The sequence below is a fragment of the Glycine max genome, chromosome 5 (genome assembly GCF_000004515.6).
Source record: "Glycine max cultivar Williams 82 chromosome 5, Glycine_max_v4.0, whole genome shotgun sequence".
Taxonomy (NCBI): Eukaryota; Viridiplantae; Streptophyta; class Magnoliopsida; order Fabales; family Fabaceae; genus Glycine; species Glycine max.
In genome coordinates, this window is record NC_038241.2 from 30,080,118 (window position 1) to 30,100,807 (window position 20,690).

General features: G+C 35.0%; 3 protein-coding genes and 1 pseudogene across 3 annotated transcripts; 2 read left to right on the forward strand and 2 right to left on the reverse strand.

Moving 5' to 3' along the window:
* Nucleotides 1-419: 419 nt before the first annotated feature.
* LOC100779925 (protein DELAY OF GERMINATION 1-like) lies at nt 420-1,055 on the reverse strand (annotated as a pseudogene).
* Nucleotides 1,056-8,935: 7,880 nt separating this feature from the next.
* On the forward strand, nt 8,936-9,331 carry LOC121174862 (secreted RxLR effector protein 161-like). Its single transcript, XM_041015286.1, has one exon. The coding sequence runs from the start codon at nt 8,936-8,938 to the stop codon at nt 9,329-9,331; it is 396 nt and encodes a 131-aa protein (XP_040871220.1).
* Nucleotides 9,332-12,139: 2,808 nt separating this feature from the next.
* LOC100780994 (pentatricopeptide repeat-containing protein At5g46580, chloroplastic) lies at nt 12,140-14,571 on the forward strand. Its single transcript, XM_003524004.5, has one exon. The coding sequence runs from the start codon at nt 12,189-12,191 to the stop codon at nt 14,325-14,327; it is 2,139 nt and encodes a 712-aa protein (XP_003524052.1). The 5' UTR covers nt 12,140-12,188; the 3' UTR covers nt 14,328-14,571.
* A 674-nt stretch (nt 14,572-15,245) lies between these two features.
* On the reverse strand, nt 15,246-20,623 carry LOC100781535 (protein phosphatase 2C 29). Its single transcript, XM_003524005.5, has 4 exons — nt 18,875-20,623; nt 18,485-18,598; nt 17,193-17,457; nt 15,246-15,946 (listed from the first exon to the last, which is right to left on the reverse strand). Exons 1-4 carry the CDS (start codon nt 20,459-20,461, stop codon nt 15,822-15,824), a joined length of 2,091 nt encoding a protein of 696 aa, XP_003524053.1. The 5' UTR covers nt 20,462-20,623; the 3' UTR covers nt 15,246-15,821.
* Between the last annotated feature and the right edge of the window lie 67 nt (nt 20,624-20,690).

Sequence of the window (20,690 nt, forward strand, 5' to 3'; positions counted from 1 at the left end):
AACTTCTTGGCAGATAAAAATTATATATTGTCAAAAAAGTTATTAAAATTTTCATTTTATAAGACTTGATACATAGTATCAATTAATCACATACACAAAAATCAATAAATGTATATATAGCTGTATTGGATGAAAATTAAAAATATAACTTAGTAAGATATATTGCTTCTTTTGTTTGTATGCACGATGATGATAACAAGGTTTATTACTTATAAAATATATCTTGGTGTATATTAACAAATTCAAATATATATATATATATATATATATATATAACTGTTTTTTATCAATTGTTTTATTTTCCATTGAAAAAAAACAGTTAATTGCCTTGCATTTACTTAAGTTATTCTTACCGTCAGACTGAATGGAGAAAGATGATAAATAACACACATCTAAGACCTAACTTTTTTTTTTTTTATCTAAATCTTCTCCAAACCTTCCACCATTGGCAAAGTGTTGATTCAACCTTGTCCTCTATTTCCTTATTCTCACCAGTTTCATTGGCTCTAATCATCTCAGCAACCACATGAGACAACTCCACCATTGGAGCATCAACCAATGATTCCTGGTGAGTTTCCATCAAATCTGTGACTTCCCTCTCCTCTATGATGGTCCTCCTTTGCGTCTCATCAAGCTGAGCTAGTTGAGATGCTGATATGTCTCCCAAATCATGTGTCCTTAGACCCCGAATCAGTTCGTCGAATCTTGCCTCAAATTGTAAACCAAACTTGGAATATAGCAAGTGAAATGCCATGCTGGGTCTCCGTCCACCAATCCAAAGAAAAGCCATTTTACAATGAGCTCAATCATGTTGGGGAGAACATGGCCAACACATCTTGCTTTGCACAACTTAACTTAGCAGTATAATAGTGCTCATAATGCTCAATCACCCTACCATTTAGTGCTTGCACTTGCTCATCTGTTAGATGGGTTGATTCAGCAGCTAAAAGTTCCTTCAGGTGTTGGTTTTGCTCAAACATCCAACATTCAAAAAACTCTTGAAAGCTTTCATAGTTATATTTTTCAGTGGTGTGGGTGCCAGAAACAATAGACATAGTTGTGAAGTAGAAGAATGCACAAGCAAAAGATATATAACACTCCTATTATAGAGAGAGCAATGTGTTTTTATTTTATAGGGAGGCATGCACTTACAAGTGGGGTATGGAGGCTTTCAGTTTCAGGGGACTATATGCCATTGGATGATGGGAATGGCATTAGATTCACTGTATCTCATCTAGAAGTGAATGTGGTCTGAAACAAAGGTACTAGGAATTATATTAAATTAAATTAAATTAAATGCTACTATGTAATGTAGTGAAAGAGATTTATAATATAATAATTTGGTTTTAGGATAATTATTATTATTTGAGAGTCAAGTGTGAATATAATGACTAATGAGATGCAAGTTTCTTTTATCACTTTTTTTTAAAGCTGTTTTATTTTTTCTTTTAATAGTTATTATTTAGAAAATAAAATCATTCTTTATGTTTTTTAAACAAATATTTTATTTTCCATTTTTCTATTCTTCTATGTGAAAGAAAATAATTTTGTTCTGTCATTTTTTACATAAAATGTTTCTGCATCAATTATTTTCTTTGATAATTAGTTATTGCTATTTTAAATACTATATATGATTGTATTTGCAATTAAATGCTTTATTAACATTCCCTTGATCTTAATTTGATTATAATTTATTTAAAAATTAAATTATTTTTTTATCAACTTTTATCAGTTGGACATACTTATGAACGTTATGAAAGGGATTAACAGTTTGAGTTTATTCTATTATTCTAATTGTCGTATAGATAGTTTGCTAAGTAGTATTATTTATTTTAATTTTAATTGGTAGGTTTTTAGGACATAAATAGTAAGACTTCTTCCATAAAAATAAAAACTAATAAGACATTTTTGTAAAAACAAAATATAGTTAACGTAGATACTAATTTTATTAGAAATTGATGAAGATTTTTGGTGTCATGTGAAACTAATAATTACCATTTGAAATCTTGAGTCTTTGAAAAAATATATTTAGCATACCTCCTATATAAATTTATTTTCTATTATATATTTTTAAATCATTTTAAAAAATACACATTAATGAATATTTTTGTGTAAAATTTAATTTTTATATATTTATAAGATAAACTCTAATTTTTTTAATTTCCCCAGACATAAAAAAGAATTATAATTGCCCCCGGCCCTCCCATGCTGGCTCATACATAGGTGTGGAATGCCTACATCAAGGCCATATATATGAAAAAACTGACGAGATATTTTATGGGGATTTGCTATTTTCAAACCCAAATTTATTATTCACACACCTCACATGTGCTGTTTTTCTAAAAATACTTTTTTATGGAAACATGTTTTCATTGAAAAATAAGAGAGGGTGCAAAAATACACAACCAAATTGCAATTTTTTGTTGTGTATTTGTAAACAGAATCACATTTTCTTTGTAACTTTTTTGCACCTCCACTTACACCATGGAAAAGTAATTCAGTTGTGTATTTTGCTTGACGGAAATGTGTTTTATCGTGTTAATTTTTTATTTTTAATTAATTATAGGTATAAGTTACTTTTTTAAAATTATCAAATTATTGGTGAGGAGTTATAAGATTAGCTTGGTGGTTAAAAGGAGAGGGGGAGGAAGAGATCATGGATTCAAATCTCTTCCGTTAACAAAACTAACAATTAATATTTGTCAATAAAAAAAATCAAATTAATGGTTATAAACAATCTTTTTTAACTTATATTTGGAGAGAGGAGACTTGGAGACTTAGAGGGTGACTTGGAGAGCTATCATTGACAAACTTTCTAAGAAGATATCTATATGGAAACATAAGTTTTTATCTTTTGCATGAAGATTGTGCTTCATTATTTCGATATCAAATTTTTTAACTCTTTCTTTATGTCTTTTTTTCAAAATTTCTAGTGGGGTGGCAAATAAAATTGTGAGGATCCAAAGATATTTTTTGTGGGATGGAGAAGAGAATAGCAAAAATATTTTGTTGGGCAAGTTGGAAAAAGATTTGCCAATCAAAAAATTTTGGGGGTTTGGGTATTAAAGATGTCGGAACCTTTAATTTAGTTACCCTAGCTAAATGGAGATGAGACCTTTTTTTTATAAGAGAGAGTGCTTAAGGGATAGAGTTCTTGAATCAAAATATTTGGGTTGGAAAGTTACTTCATGGGGAGAGGACAAAATAATTCTTCTATTTGGTGGAGAGATTTATGTATGTCATGGGGAGTTTGAAGGAATCAAATTATTTTGGTAAGATGGAAGAAGGGAGGGTGGGACGTTAACTTATATTTTTTGTACTTTTTTTAGAATTAAATTAGTCAACTCATGATTCAATCTACTTAACTCACTAACATGTGGTCTATTGAGCCAAATTGTGTATTTTTTTGCTTATCAAAAAATGAATTGGTTTGTTTGACTCAATTTTGAGCAATTCGTAGTGAGTCAACCAAATGAATTTGGTTTATATGTTTTGGAACAAATTATAGCAACATCTCTTGAGATTTCGTGCAATTACATAAGCATCCTCGACTTTTTTTAACCATTACATTCACTTCCCTTGAAGGAGGTGACACTTATTAACTACATATTTTATGTGTTTAAACACAAGCAACCAGGAACTCTCTAGCTAAACAATTTACCAAATTAAGATGATTCGAAGTTTGTTTTGATAATGACATAGTTCATTGATTGAATCACTCTCTATTTCAAAACCAAAGCCAAAGGATTAAAATTATGAGAAGACATTTGAAGAAATTAGTCTAGGATCCCAGGTAACCAAAGCCAAAGGATTGTATTATTTTCAAACATATAAGAGAGTATTAGTGTAATGTTTTCAAACTTGAATAAGGATTAGTGTAGGAAAATCATGAAGGGTAAAGTTATGTGTAATTTGATAAAAATCCAAGAAGTGTTGCTATAATTTGCTCTATATTTTGATACCTCTAGTTGGCAACATATTGAGCTTCTAGGAGAGAACTAGGCTTTGATTCTCACTAAACACATTCTTATAGAGAGACATGAGTTTTAAATGTAACTAAGTTCCAAACTCATCGTAGCCAACCAAAAAATTGATAACCTGTGAAAATATTTTAGTCTTACAAAATAAATCAAAAACCTAAATTATGTTGGTTAAAAAAATTATATGACAGTCAATTGTCCACTTAATCACCATAACAGATGCTCAACTATTAGCGTTAGACCAACCAAGTATTTCATCTTCAACGAAATTTATTTGATGTCTTTTAATTCTTACTATATTAGATTTGAGGGTGAAGATGCTCTCGAAAAAAAAAAACACATCTGACTAGTAGTTGTTGGTAGTTGGTTGTTTCCGATATTCAAGGAACAAAACAAATGCTTTGTTTTACATTCAAAGTGACTGGAAATAGTTATCTGAGAGTTTGTTGTTGAATGTGGTCTATTTTTCAACCTTAATTCAAACTCTATCAATATTAACATTGTGGATGTGATCTTGTGCGGATTATATGGTTCACACATTTATCTTCGCGTTCATGAACTCCATGATGGGTAGAGTTCTATATAAATGCATTTTGTTCTCTGTTTTGGGAAACTAAGCATGGTGCTCATTCAAAAACGAAAACACCATCGTGTTGAGTCAATGAGGGTTTAGAAAACCGAAACCAAACGTGTGCATACGTGCGCCGCTTAGCAATGATTGGAGGTAAGTTTAAATTTAATATTGCTTCTAATTATACATGATATGAATGTGTTTGTTAATTGTTAACATGTTTTGATTACCTTTAAGTCTTACATTTGGTTTCAGAGCTTTATTTATGGCTCTGCCTTGCTTGTTCTTATTATCCTTCGTGAAGTTTGAATTTTTCAGTTTCTAGGTATTGTGAATTTGACCTTTTAATTCAAAATAATATTGTAAGTTAATGGAAATCATGTTTCTAAGCTTTAAAACGATAAATTTGGTGCTAAAATCATTGAGAAAAATTTGGGTTTTTTATTCAGGTTTGTGGGTCACAACCGAGTCATAATGATCTGGCTTAAGGTTAAAGATGACTTAAATGTAGGCTGCTTGGTCATTTTGTTGTTTAAATTAAGAAATGCACATAAAAGTTATATATAACGCGATTTTGATATTAAGCACAAGAGCGAATGTGGTGTAGCAGTAGAGCGTGTTTCCTTAAAGTCCTTGTAACTAAGTTCAAACTTGGCTATGTGCTTTTATCAACCTTTCAATCTTTTTAACATGTTTTTATTTAAATAAAAACAAAACCAACAATGTGGTCCTAACCATAGTCAAACCCTATTTCCTTTTGCACCTAGCATATGAGCCCACCACTATGTCATATTCACAATTTGATATATTTAGTGCATTTTTCTGTATTTATATAATTTGTTTACTGGATTTACAAAATTCACATTAGATATTTATTTGGTAAAAATTGTATGTTTATTCTTCTTTAATTAAGCATACAATATTAAGTATTTATATGTTGTATGGATAGTTTAGAGATTTAATGTTAAGTAGTGGATATAATTTTAATATATTAGAGAGTAGCCACAACATCTTTAATTGATTAGGATTATATATATGAAGTTTTAGAATCACGTAAGAAACATTAATTGTAATTCATCATATGTAATGTGATAAAATATATCCACGGAAATTTTATTGTAATTGCATGATTAATTGGGATAAAATATCTTATTATATTTCTTAATCTACTCACAAGAATTAAGGAAATGAACATAATTTGAGTGTTTTGTCACAAAGTTATTAAATGAGTCTAATTGAGTAGGTCTTTAGCCCATAAACAAGTTTTTTGTTGCTAGATTCATCAATTAGGACAGGTTTGCATTGATGAAACATGATATTTATTTAGTCTCAAATTATGATTATGAGCATGTGTTTTGAACTTTGCAGTTTCTCAATCTATGAATATTTTTTATATCAAATGTGGTACTCCCAAATTAATGTTAGGAAGGAGAGAGTTCTTCTTCATTTGGGCTGAATGGACATTGATTATGCTATCAGGAAGGAAGAACCATCGACTATTACTAAGACCATCACTCCAGATGTGGTTGATCTTTATGAAAAGTGGGAGAGGTCTAATCGTCTTTCTGTGACTTTCATAAAGACCAACATTTCTACTAGTACCTAGGATTCTATCAACTATCAAAATAAAGTCAATGATTTATTAAAAGCTATAGATGAGCAATTTGTTACATATGATAAATCCCTTGTCAGCACCCGTATAATGCAATTCTCATCCATGAAACTCACAGGGATAAGAGGAGTGCATATCACATCATGCACATAAGGAATATAGTGGCTCAACTAAAAGCCTTGGAGGTTACCATGTCAAATTATTTCCTAGTACATTACATTTTGTGCACCCTGCACATAAGGATAAGTGGTTTGTTAATGAGCTACTAATCATGTGTGTTCAAGAGGAGGAAAATTTACTAATGGAAGAGGGCGGAAGGGTGGACTTAATTACTTTTGAAAAGAACAAGAGTAATCAAGTTAATCACAAGGAAAAGATTCCTGCTCAGCCAATGATAAAGGAGTCAAAAGTGTTTCTTTTGTAAGAAGAAGAGACACATGAACAAAGATTGTCCAAAGTTTAAGAATTGGTTAGAAAAGAAAGGTACTTCATTTGCTTTTGTCTGTTATGAATCTAATATTGTTAATGTTAATCATAACACATGGTGGATTGATTCTAGTTCTACGATCCATGTTTCTAATACCTTGCAGGGTATGAAAAACCTAAGGAGGTCAATGGGAAGTGATCAATACATCTATTTAGGGAGCAAGATGAGCTTACATGTAGAGACCATTGACACATGCAATTTAGTTTTAAGCAGTAGTTCTATTCTACATTTAGAAAAGACTTTTTATGTTCCTAGTTTTCGTAAGAACTTGATCTCTATTTCAGGACTTTCACCTTTGGGGTTTTATTTTAATTTTTTAGATTATGGTTTTACTTTGATGATTAAATATGAAATTGTTGGTTTTGGTGAATTGCGTGATGGTCTTTACTCCATTAATTTACAAAATGGCGCAACTTATAATTCTATGCATGTTTCTACTAGATTAAAATGATGTGTTGTGAATGAGGATTCCTCTTTGTTGTGGCATCGGAGATTGGGACACATCACCATCAAGAGAACTAAGCAATTAGTAAATGATAGGGTACTTAGTACTTTAGATTTTGTTGATTTTGAGACTTGTGTGGATTGCATTAAGGGTAAGCAAACTAACAAGTCTAAAACTGGTGCAAAGAGGAGTTCAAACCTATTAAATATTATTCATACAAATATTTGTTGTCCAAACATAGACGCGAGTAGTCCGAGATACTTTATCCCCTTCATAGATGATTATTCACGATATATGTATCTTTACTTACTTTGTTCAAAGGATGAAGCTTTGGACACCTTTAAAGTTTTTAAGACTGAAGTAGAGAAACAATGTAGAAAACAAACTAAGATTGTGAGATCAGATAGAGGTAGAGAGTATAATGGTAGGTACACGAAAAATGGACAAACACCTCGCCCATTTGTAAAATTTCTTCACGAACATGGGATTGTTGCCCAGTACACTATGCCTGATTCTCCAGATCAGAATGGTGTGACAGAAAGAAGAAATCGAATTTTAATGGACATGGTGAAAAGTATGAGGAGTAATGCAAAACTTCCTCAGTTCTTATGGATTTAAGCACTTAAGACGATCGTGTATACATTAAATAGAGTTTTGACCAAGGTTGTCTCAAAGACACCTTTTGAGTTATTCAAAGGTTGGAAATCTAGTTTGTGACATATATGCGTTTGTGGATGGCCGTCTGAAGTGAGAATTTATAACCCACAAGTGACAGATTGGTAATCATTCATATCCCTCAAGTTCAAGCGAGTGTTAGACAACTAATAGTCAAAATTCCACAAGTCGTTAAAGATAATCTTGTAGATCAAGCTGTTAACGAGGAACAACAAGTGAATGTTGAACAACAAGTTCCTCAACAAGATAATGAGGAAATATTAAGAAGATCTACTAGAATCGAAAGGTTAGAAATTCCTAGTGATTATCAAGTGTATTTGCAAGAATCAGGCTATAACATTGGAGCCGAAAATGATCCTGAAACGTTTTCACAAGCCATGAGTTCTAAGGAATCAAATATATGGTATAATGCTATGAAAGATGAGATGGATTTTATGGCATCTAATCAAGTCTTGGAGCTCGTTGAGTTGCCTAATGGTCTAAAAGTTATTAGATGCAGATGAGTTTTTTAAAACAAAGAAAGAATCACAAGGCAACATTGAGAGACATAAGGCAAGACTTGTTGGTAAAGGATTCACTCAAAGAGAAGGAATGGATTACAAGGAGACCTTCTCTCCCGTATCTAAGAAGATTCTCTTTGAGTAATTATGGCATCAGTAGCTCATTTTAATCTTTAGTTACATCAAATGGATGTGAAAATAGTGTTCCTCAATAATGATCTAGATGAAGAGATTTACATGAAATAACCTAAAGGTTCTTCTCTGGTGATTATGAGTACTTAGTCTACAAACTTAATAAATTCATATATGGATTAAAACAAACCTCCCGTTAATGGTATTCAAAATTTCATGAGGTTATATCTTCATTCGATTTTGAAGAGAACGTCATGGATCAATGTATATACCAAAATGTTAGTGAAAGTAAGATTTGTTTTCTTGTTTTATACGTGAATGATATTTTGCTTGTAGCTAATGACAAGGGTATGCTATATGAGGTGGAACAATTTCTCCCTAAGAACTTTGATATGATGGATATGGGTGAGGAATCTTATGTCATAGGCATTAAGATCCATAGAGAAAGATCTCAAGGCATTTTGGGTTTGTCTTAAGAGACCTATATCAACAAAGTTTTAGAGAAGTTTAACATGAAAAATTGTTCATCGACTATGGTTCCCATTGACAAAGGTGATAGACTTAAATTGAGTCAATGCCCAAAAAATAATCTTGAGCGTGAACACATGAAAAATATTCCATATGCTTCAGCTGTTGGAAGCCTTATGTATGTTCAAGTTTGCACTAGACCTGACATTACATTTGTTGTTGGAGTTTTGGGAAGATATCAGAGTGATCTAGGAGTTGATCATTGGAAAGCTACAAAGAAGGTAATGAGATATCTTCAAGAAACAAAGGACTACATGTTCATGTATAAACAAACTGATGATTTGGAGGTGATTGGCTACTCTAATTCAGATTATGTTGGTTGCATTGATACTAGGAAATCTACTTCTGGTTATATTTTTATGCTAGCTAGTGGAGTTGTATCTTGGAGAAGTGCAAAGTAGTTTTTGACTGCTACTTCCACTATAGATGTTGAGTTCATTTCTTGTTTTGAGGCTACCTCGCATGGTGTATGGTTGAAGAGTTTTATATTTGGGCTTAGAGTTGTAGACTTTATTTCTAGGCCGTTGAAGTTGTAGTGAGACAACTTTGTTGTAGTATTTATGGCTAGGAACAACAAAAGTTAAATTTGAAGTAAGCACATCAACATTAAATATTTAGCCATAAGAGAATGTGTCAACGAAAATAAAGGAGTCCTTAAAGACGTTAGCACTGAGTTGATGATAGTTGATCCTTTGATTAAAGGCATGTCACCAAAGAATTTTAAGGATCATGTAGTACGAATGAGACTTGGTTCGATGATGTGATATTTATTGTACATACAATTATTATTTTGTTGAAACTCTTATTCATTTTGATGTTTTCTCATTTATTTTGTGCACATATTTATTTATCTTGAGAACTATCATTTAGTTTTGGCCTAGAATAAACATGTGGTTTATTTATTAAGTTAAGAGCTAGTGTTGAGAGACTTGATATATTGTAATACATGGGAAATAATACTCAATATTAAAGGATCTATCACTATGATTCATATATTTGGTTTCTTGTTATGATTGATAATGGGATAAATGGACCAAATGGGAGAATGTTGGTTGTTGGTTGTTTCTGATATTCAAGGAACAAAATATATGTTATGTTTTACATTCAAAGTGAGTGAAAATAGTTATCTAAGAGTTTGTTGCTGAATGCAATCCATTTTTCAACCTTAAATCAAACCCTTTTATCAATATTAATGTTATGGAGTGATCTTGTGCGGATTTTATGGTTCCAATGTTTATCTTCCAGTTCATGAACTCCATGATGGGTAAAGTTCTATATAAATTCATTTTGTTCTCTGTTTTGGGTGACTAAGTCTCATGCTTATTCAGAAACGAAAACACCATCACGTAGAATCAGTGAAGGTTTAGAAAACCGAAACCAAATTTGCACGTATGTGCGTCGCTTAGCAATGACTGGAGATTAGTTTAAATTTAATATCACTTCTGATTATACATGATTTGAATGTGTTTGTTAATTGTTAACATATTTTGATCACCTTTAAGTCTTACAGTAACGTGTTTATAATGTAAAAACATGAAAAATGATTTGAGTTGTGGATAGTGTTTAAAAGACTTCTTTAATTTTATTTCTTTTGATTTAGAAATCGTATCTAATAGATAAAATTTGTAAAAAAAAATATAAATAAATAAACTTCATTTAATTTGAAAAAAAATAGAGAATCATTTTCTTTGGTTGGTTTTGGGTTATCTCTCATTTAGTTGCAAGGCAACATTTAAATGACTTATAACCTGGTTGGTAGGGGGTGTTTGTTAAGTTCTTCATTTGTTTCACTTTGTAACTCTAGGTACCTATATAATATATTCGATTTGAGAAATGTTAGGAACACACTCTTTAACAAATTCTTTTAAACACAATGTCATTGACTAAAATTTATTGAAAATGACAAAATTTGATTGATCTCACATCATATTTAATGATTTTTCTCCTAATTTTATAGTTTTCAATAAAATTTAATCAATTAGAGAGATCTTATTTGAATGAGTGTGCTAGAAAGTATGTTCCTGGCACTCCTGTGAGTTTGTTGATAAAAAAACACAAGGAGCCTAATATACAAGCAAAAAAAAAATCATGGAAAATTGACCGACAAAAAGGCACAAACCACACCACACTGGGACTTTGCTTCACCCCATTTTTGTTTCTAGCACTGCTATAGTTTTTTATATTCCCAAATTACCCTTCATTTTTTATATGTATAGTTTTTCCTGAACCTTGTTTCTTTTCTTGCACCCCTATTCTACTTCACACCCTATTACACTATCTATTGTGTGGACCTTCATTCGTGCCCTTTTTGTTGGTTCTTCAAATGCACGGGTGTACATATAAAATAGCACAAATCAACAACAACATTTCATAAATATGTTTCAAAATACCTATTAGAAAAATATGCTTACAAAATAGGTATTTTGAAATATGTTTCTAGAATACCACTATTACCTATTCTAGAATGAAGCATGCAATCTGGAACTATATTTCAGAACACATTCTAGAATATATTTTTGGATTGCGTGTTTCATTTTGGAATAGATATTCTATAATAATAGTTTTCTATTCTAAAAATATATTTCATAAGTAAAGTTTTTTGGAATAGGTATTCCAAAATATATTTTCAAAATGCTCTTAGTTATGGATTTCATTCCTAGACACTAACTAAAATGAACAAACATGTCAAAAATGGAAACATAGGAAGCAAAACATATCTTCAATGGTGTCAGAGGCACAAGTAGGCTTTAAATTACAGATGAAAATCGCTTCCTCCAATGGTCTCTAGGCATTTTCAGCGAGACGGAGGGCAAGGGGGTAGGCGGAGTGCGACGAAGTCAAGGTGGAAGCACAGGACAGAGGGGGCAACACCGGTGGAGGAAGAAGAGAGAATGAAGGGACAAAAGCAGTGGCGGCATCACCGGAGGAAGAAGAGAGAGGGAGGAGGGCGGTTTGAGAGGTGGACATGAGAGGAAAAAGCAAGGCAAAACAAAACTAAAAGGAGATGCCAGGGTTGTAGGGCATTTTGGTCCATTCAAGTGTTTTAACCTTCCATTAAGGTGCAAGAAGCAAAAACGGGACGTGCAGAAAGGCATAGACCAGACATAACACATACTATGTATCTCCAAGTCCAGACCAAAAAAAAAATATCCCTACAGAAAAATCGGAATTTGTAAAATAAGGGTACTTTTTTTTTTTCTATTTAGATAGGGTTATAAAATAATATCTTGGAACTGGTTACTATCCAAACTCACTCCAATGGCTACTCCACTGCCTACCGTTGTGGATGTGTATTTCACAGACACCAAAAGAACTAGATTCAGCATCACCACGCCTTGTAGGCAAAAAACCAATAGAAAATTCTTCATACACTGCGCTACTTCAAATTCCACTCCAGAAGCTCCTCCAACACCAACTTCAGACAACAACAACAACAACAAGAAAAACACTTCCTTATCCGACCAACTCGCACCCCTTGCCAACAAAACCCTATCTTCCGCCACAAGAGACCAATCCTATGCGTTATCTAAGCCAAAATCCACATGGGTCAACCCCACCAAAGCAAAACGCTCTGTGTTATCCTCTGAGAGACAAAAACGTGCTACTTACTCATACAGTCCACAATTAAGAGATTTGAAACGTTTTGCTCAGAAACTGAACGAGTCTGGTTCCTCTGAAGACGAGTTCTTGGCTTGTTTGGAGGAGATTCCACGCCCAATTTCAAGAGAAAACGCCTTGTTGATACTCAACACGTTGAAGCCATGGCAAAAGACCAATCTTTTCCTGAATTGGATCAGGACCCAGAACTTGCTTCCCATGGAAACCATATTCTACAATGTCACAATGAAGTCTCTGAGGTTTGGGAAGCAGTTTGGGCTGATAGAAGACCTTGCACACCAAATGATTGATAATGGGGTTCCACTGGACAACATCACTTACTCCACCATCATTTCCTGTGCCAAGAAGTGCAACCTCTATGACAAAGCAGTGCACTGGTTTGAGAGGATGTACAAGACCGGTTTGATGCCTGATGAGGTAACTTACTCTGCTATTCTAGATGTTTATGCTAGGTTAGGCAAGGTTGAAGAAGTGATAAGCTTGTATGAGAGAGGTAGGGCAACTGGGTGGAAGCCTGACCCTATTACTTTCTCTGTGTTGGGGAAGATGTTTGGGGAGGCTGGGGACTATGATGGCATTAGGTACGTGTTTCAGGAGATGGAGTCTGTTGGGGTGCAGCCTAATTTGGTTGTGTACAATACCTTGTTGGAGGCAATGGGAAAGGCTGGGAAGCCGGGGTTTGCGAGGGGCCTGTTTGAGGAAATGATCGAGTCAGGGATTGTGCCGAATGAGAAGACTCTGACTGCGGTTATTAAGATATACGGCAAGGCCAGGTGGTCGCGAGATGCGTTGGAGCTGTGGCAGCGGATGAAGGAAAATGGCTGGCCTATGGATTTTATCTTGTATAATACTTTGTTGAATATGTGTGCGGATGTTGGACTGGTGGAGGAAGCCGAAACTTTGTTCAGGGACATGAAGCAGTCTGTGCATTGCAAGCCGGACAGTTGGAGTTACACGGCAATGCTCAACATATATGGGAGTCAGGGAGATGTTGACAAGGCGATGAAATTGTTTGACGAGATGTGTAAGTTGGGTGTTGAACTCAATGTGATGGGGTTTACCTGTTTGATTCAGTGCTTGGGAAGGGCAATGGAATTTGATGATTTGGTGAGAGTTTTTGACATTTCGGTTGAGAGAGGAATTAAGCCAGATGATAGGCTATGTGGTTGCTTGCTATCTGTTGTGTCTCTGTCTCAGGGTAGCAATGATGAGGAAAAAGTCCTTGCCTGTTTGCAGCAAGCTAACCCGAAACTGGTTGCCTTTATTCATTTGATTGAAGATGAAAAAACCAGTTTTGAGACTGTCAAGGAAGAGTTCAAGGGTATCATGAGCAATGCTGCGGTTGAAGTGAGAAGACCCTTCTGTAACTGCTTGATTGACATATGTAGAAACAAAGATCTTCTAGAGAGAGCCCATGAGCTACTCTACTTGGGAACCTTGTATGGATTATACCCAGGTTTGCACAACAAAACTGTCGAAGAATGGTGTTTAGACGTTCGGTCATTGTCGGTTGGTGCAGCTCTAACTGCACTGGAAGAGTGGATGTGGACACTCACCAAAATCGTTAAGCGGGAGGAGACACTGCCTGAGTTATTCCTAGCCCAAACTGGTACTGGTGCTCATAAGTTTGCCCAAGGACTCAACATTTCTTTTGCCTCTCATTTGAGAAAACTAGCTGCTCCATTTAAGCAGAGTGAGGAAAAAGTAGGCTGTTTTATTGCAAGTAGAGAGGATTTAGTCTCTTGGGTGCAATCAAAGTCTACTGCAGCTGCTACATAGATGATGGTAGAAAAGGCTCAAGTGACATTCACCTTGTACGTTATGGCTAATGATACTTGCAAGTCTATTTATCACTTGAAATGTCAAGATGTGAGAGTGTTGAAGCCACATATGGGATGTATAATCCTCCCTCGGTGTAAGCACGTCCTGAAATTTACTATTTTTTTTCTGTCTCTTCATTTTGTATCCCATCTTCAAGTTTGGGGAAAAGGCTGGTCAATCATTATGCAAATTGTTTGAGTCATATCGCCCGTGCTAAATTGCGTACCTAATACTAATAAATGCTAGAAATTCAAGCACGGCATATGCATCCCAGTGAATAGAAAAACAATGACTAACTCAAACTAAAATAGAAGAAAATTGACTGTTGTAAATTATAATACACAATTTAGAAAGTAAGGCTTTCATTTTTATAATTCTCAGTTAGACATTTTTAGTATTTTTTTTTTTCTTCTCTTTTTTAAATGTGTATTTTCACACACTACTCTTGCAACTAGTAAAAAAAAATTCTCAATTATTTCAGATTATTCTCTTTTTATCCTTATTCATATATTTGATATTTCCCACTTAATTCTTTCATTCTGACATTTTTAAATTTAATTTTTTTCCTTAAAAAATGTAAGTGCTGAAAAATATTTTTATATTATTCATCGTAAAATTAAAATATAATTCATATATTTAATTATTTGTATTAAAAATCTTAATAATAATATAATTTATATATTTAAAAATATCTTATTATAAATTTTAATTATGTAAAATTAACAATTTATATTATACAATTCACCAACTAAAATACTAGTTACCGATTTATGTTTGAATTCGTAATTATTAATTTACGAAAGGCAGTTTTCATTCTGCATTGTTTATTACATGCAATGCACAGGTCGGTTAAAGATCAATGATTCAGAAGAATCGTTTTAATATGCAACGGTGGAAATCCACTCTTCATTACGGATCATCATTTCTGACTAAGGACTGATCGAGGTCAATCAATTCAATTGTATCCCCACCCATATACACCCATGTTTTCTTGGCTGAGCCAGAGGGGAAAAAAAAAAGAAGGAAATAAACGAAAATAAATAGAAAGGGTCTTGGCTGAGCAAATTTTCTATCATTTTTCATCTTTAGCAGCAAAAAAGGGGAAGAGGAAATAGAGCTGCGAATGGAAAAAGAAACAGAGGCTTTACTTTTTCCTTTTTTCTTTTTTAACTCAGCAGAATTCCCAAAGACCCATCTGCAATGCCTGTTTTTAGCTCATACCAAATTGCATTTAGCTTTCTTTAACTCTGGATAGAGCTAAAGCAGTAGCCTTTTGCCAGTAAAATGATTCCTCAGTTGATCATTTTTAATGTAGTAAGATCAGGAACAACACACCCAGATCCATGAAAAATGGATCGGCTTTGAAACTTTGGCACTGGCTTCATGGCACACTTGGGTCCAGAAAAGTTATCACATGTATAGAGCCAACATCAAGTTGAAGGTCTCATTGTCTCATGGATACTTCCCTGATGATTTCCAGATTCTCCCTTCAAGTGATATCACCATGACAGTAACGTCATCGTGATACTTCCTCCGATCTCCTTGTGGGATATCCAGCAATTCATGAAAATCCATTCCTGCCATAATTCGATTCAAACATCACTCCAAATGTGTGCTATATAAACAAAATAGTTGACAGGACAAAAAAATCTACTACAAATGAAATCAGCATATTCCGTGTGGCAACTATTTTGAAAGTAAGGCTTTCATTTTTATAATTCTCAGTTAGACATTTTTAGTATTTTTTTTTTTCTTCTCTTTTTTAAATGTGTATTTTCACACACTACTCTTGCAACTAGTAAAAAAAAAATTCTCAATTATTTCAGATTATTCTCTTTTTATCCTTATTCATATATTTGATATTTCCCACTTAATTCTTTCATTCTGACATTTTTAAATTTAATTTTTTTCCTTAAAAAATGTAAGTGCTGAAAAATATTTTTATATTATTCATCGTAAAATTAAAATATAATTCATATATTTAATTATTTGTAAATCTTTTCTTGTTTTTACATTATCCACAACCCCAGGCAGGTAGTAGAAAAGTGAAAAACACCCTACTAGCATCAAACAAAAAAGCAGACAGACACAGCAACCCCTCCTGAATTTAAAGCTGTTACTTCAGCCTAACTATGGAATCATATGATAAGCAGATATTTAAAGGAGAATGACAAATTGACTGAAATAGTCCTTTCTGAAATTGATTTTATAAAACTAAGATTGAGGAAATAATTTGGAAGTCCACAGAAGGGATGGGATTTAAATGAAAGTAAAATATATGACTATGTAGGAGCTGTCACCTTTCTAAAGAAGGAAAATGATGTAGTAGATGTTGTGCAAAAGCTACAAACTATTAAAGCAGTAATCAAGATGCTCCAGAGAAAGGAAAATATAAACATAATATAGACAATCTCCAACTAAAAGACGACACATATCTCTGAGGCACATACCATTTTAATAGGAAAGCTTGAGAACAATAGGTAATAATTAATAATTACATAACTCTCAACAACAAATCCTTCAAAATGTATACTCTGCAAGCTTTGGTGTTTTACTTCTTAAAATTTATCATATAGTTAAAATATGTCTTCAAAGTAGAGAGAGATACACATGGGTTCATACATAAACAACCAACCAGAAGGTTAAATAAATAAAATTTAGCATGAGCATACAGGACAAGAGAAAAAGCTTTTAATTCACGTATAAAAATAATTACTAATTAATATTCCCTCCACTTGTATCACTCAACAAATTGCACATTGCGCACATGTCTAAAAAGACTGCAAAACAAGAAAGATACACAAGGTCAGAAGATTCATTTACCAGCCTTCTTAGCTGCACGGAGCAGCAGTTCTTCTATTAAATGTTGGGCTGGATCTCCTTCCGGAAATTTTTCCATGAAGCTCTCAACATGAGAAACCACTTCATCATTGTTTAGATATTGATATAAACCATCAGATGAGAGGATCAGGAACTGGTCTCTCTGGCATAATCTATGGTGACATAGTGAAGGAGAGCAGGATATATATGGAGCAGTGCCAATAAATTCATTACGAAACATCTCTAGTACGGCATCATTCCACTTCGGCTACAGAAACATTAGTTCATACAACCATGTCAGAATGCATTAATGTCAAAAAATTGAGAAAAATATGCAGCCCTAAACAAGATAAACAATCAGGCTTCAAATTTTGCATGTAGATGAGCATCAGCACATGCAGCAGTACCATAAGCAAAACAAATTAGAGTTTGATGGAAAATAAATTATTTTTAGTGTAATAATAAATTGCAATGTTGGCATGTTGTCCCAACAATTGGCTTTATTAATAGTCTTCTCATTTTATCAATCAGGAGTATATTGCAAGACTTAAGTCTAATTGAGTGATGGATTAGATTATTTTAGAAAAAAAATCCCTTTTATTTTTTGTAGCTTCTTTAGCTTAGAAAGCTTTAGAGAGAAAAAGAAAATGATCAATTCTCCTAAAATGTAAATTCCAAACACACTATAGGAGGTTGGACACTGTAGCTTTACAGTTCATCATAAAAGTGTTACAGACTTAACAGAATCTAAAGAAAGCTTTTGAAAATTTCTGAATTAACATGGCAAGTTTTGCAATTCTACCATTTCATTTCTGGTTAGTAATTTACATTATGTTCATGGCTTCACATGTCTGTTTAAATACTCATTTACCTGTATATATATATATATATAAAGCTTATGTCTGTATCAATCGACAACATACGGGGTGAGAAGAGTAAATCTTGACCATACATGAATGCTTTTACTTGGACCTAATCTTGGCCATCTACTGATAGTTGTATGGTAAAGACAAGCTCCTCTCATGAGAACATGCTCTCACCTGATACACTTCCTAATCATGTAAACACACACTCTTTGCCAGAAGTCTAAACAAAGGATGCCACTAAGGATGATGAATGATAAATCTTCATTTGTATTAAACAAAGAATCAATGTGAAATATCATTCCATGATGCATGATGCATGAACTATAAAAAAAACAGCATATTCTTTTCTGTGATGGAAGTAGAAGACGGTTTAAAAGCACAGTTAAAGCAATGTTGTATTAATAAAACAAAAAGTATTTAAAAAGATACCTGTTTCAAAAATCCAGCCCCAAATGCTCTGGTGACCTTAAGGCGACCTTTAACTCTGCCATTGACTATACATTGGGCATCATCAGGATGCTCGTTTTTAATCCTAATGACTTCCTGCAAAACAATAAGCTCCACCTTTTAGACAACTCATATAACCATATCACAACAAATAATCATGTTCTAGCATGTTCAACGAAAACAAGAACAACAAATAATCATGAAACCAATAGTCTAAACCTCTTGAGCATATCATTATTACTTAATACTGAATTTAATATGTCTAAAACTTCAACTGCCACTTGATATAAAACATCCAAACTCAACAGCAGTGTAGAAACTAGAAAGAATTTCATTTCTCCTAAAAGTCAACAACTTCAAAATTAAACTTACTTCTTCAATGCTGGTGCTGTGATCAGTGGACAGCTGCAATGCCACCAACCTCTTTTGTTGAGCACTCCCAATTTGACCCAAACCCAGGGGGACCTCAACTATGCTCTGGGCACCGGACTCAACACCTCTCTTGCTTCCCAATTCAACACTAGAATCAACCTCTTTCGGTTCATAGTGAGCAACAATAGCCCGACTATCCCCAACATTCATGACATACACATCCTCATCCCTCATCAATGCAACCAACAAACACGAACCCATCAAAGCAAGCTCCGGATTCGTGTCCAGCAGCTTATCCGTCATATCCAAATAAGCAAGCTCGGTGACTTCAAGCGCCCGAGACAAGGCACTCAAAACCAGTCCATGATCCACCGGTCCCACTCTCCTCTTCCTCCCACAATGCTTCTCTTGATTCTCCCTCTCCTTCTCCTCATTCCCCATATTCCACCCTCTCCCTTCACCCTCCTTCTGCTTCGTCAACCCCTGCTTCAGCTTCGACAGCAACAACCACCTTCTACTCACAGCAGACCCAGCATTGGCGTTGTTAACGCTCAACGCATCGTCCACGGAAAACGCGAACCTATCCGAACCCGAAAGGTCGAGTCCATCCTCGGCAAGAAGCTCCCACAGCTTACGCCGTTTACTCTCCGTTCCTTCCACCACTGGATTGCTCTCTTGCGGTAACGGTTGTTCTTCTTCTTCAAGTTCCCAGAACAAACCCTGAAGCTCGTTATGAACGGCGCGGTAGAGGTTCCCCATCAGAAACTCCGGCGCGTCGCCGCCGTTGAAACCGTCGTAAATCCCGACGAACAACCATCCAAGCTCCTCCGACACCACCACGTGGACGCGATCCTCACCAGCCTTCCCCAACGCCCACTGCACATTGCTCGCCGCCGCCGCCGCCTGCGGCGGCTGCTGCGGCCTTCCCTCGCTTTCTTTTCTTCCGGCAAAGTTCAGCACCGGCACCACCCACGGCCGCTTCTTCTCCGGCGTGTTCCGGTTGAAGGTCTTCCGGAACCCCGAAATCACCTTCTTCTTGTTCTTCTTACTGTAAAGTCCGGCCAGCGGCGCCGAGAAAGGAACATCGCCGCCGCCGACTCCGTAGGCGGCGGCGGAAGGGAGAGGGCCGGAGACGGCGTTGGCTTCAATTGGACCGGAGAGGAAGAAGCCGCTGACCTCGAAGGGCTCGCCGCCTCGGGGAACGGGCTGGAGCGGGAGGGCGGAAAACGACGCCGTGCTTTCGAAGCCATTTACGATATTACCCCTGGAGGAAACTCCGTTCACCTCTTCGTCCAAGTGAATGACTGTTGTCGGAAGGGAGCTGTTGGCGCTGACGGAGGCTCCGGAAATGGCTTTGAACCCGGTTTCGTGAAATTCGGGTCGGGTATGGGTCGGAGAGAAACGAAGGGAAGTAGAAGGACTGAGGAAGCGATCGGAGTGAGTGGGAGAGAGGAAGCGTGCGGAGGATCTGACGTAGCAGAAGGAGTGGCCTAGGGTTTCGTCCAGTGGGTCGGTGGCGCTGAAAATAACGTCGGGCTCGTTGTTGGTCCCAGAGCACCAACAGAGTGTTGAAACTCCACTTCCCATATCTCACATTTCACTTCAAACTCTTTCTTCTTCTTCTTCTTTTTTCTCCCAGGGAGAGGGACAACAGCAACAAGTAACAACAAATAAATAAAGAAGGGATGGAGACAAAGAGGTAAACAAAACAAAAAATGAACAAGGTGGGAAGATGAAGATGGATGAAAAGACCAAAATAAACCAGAATGGCTTCTTTTATATGCTTGCTTTAGCAAATTATAATTAAATATCATCT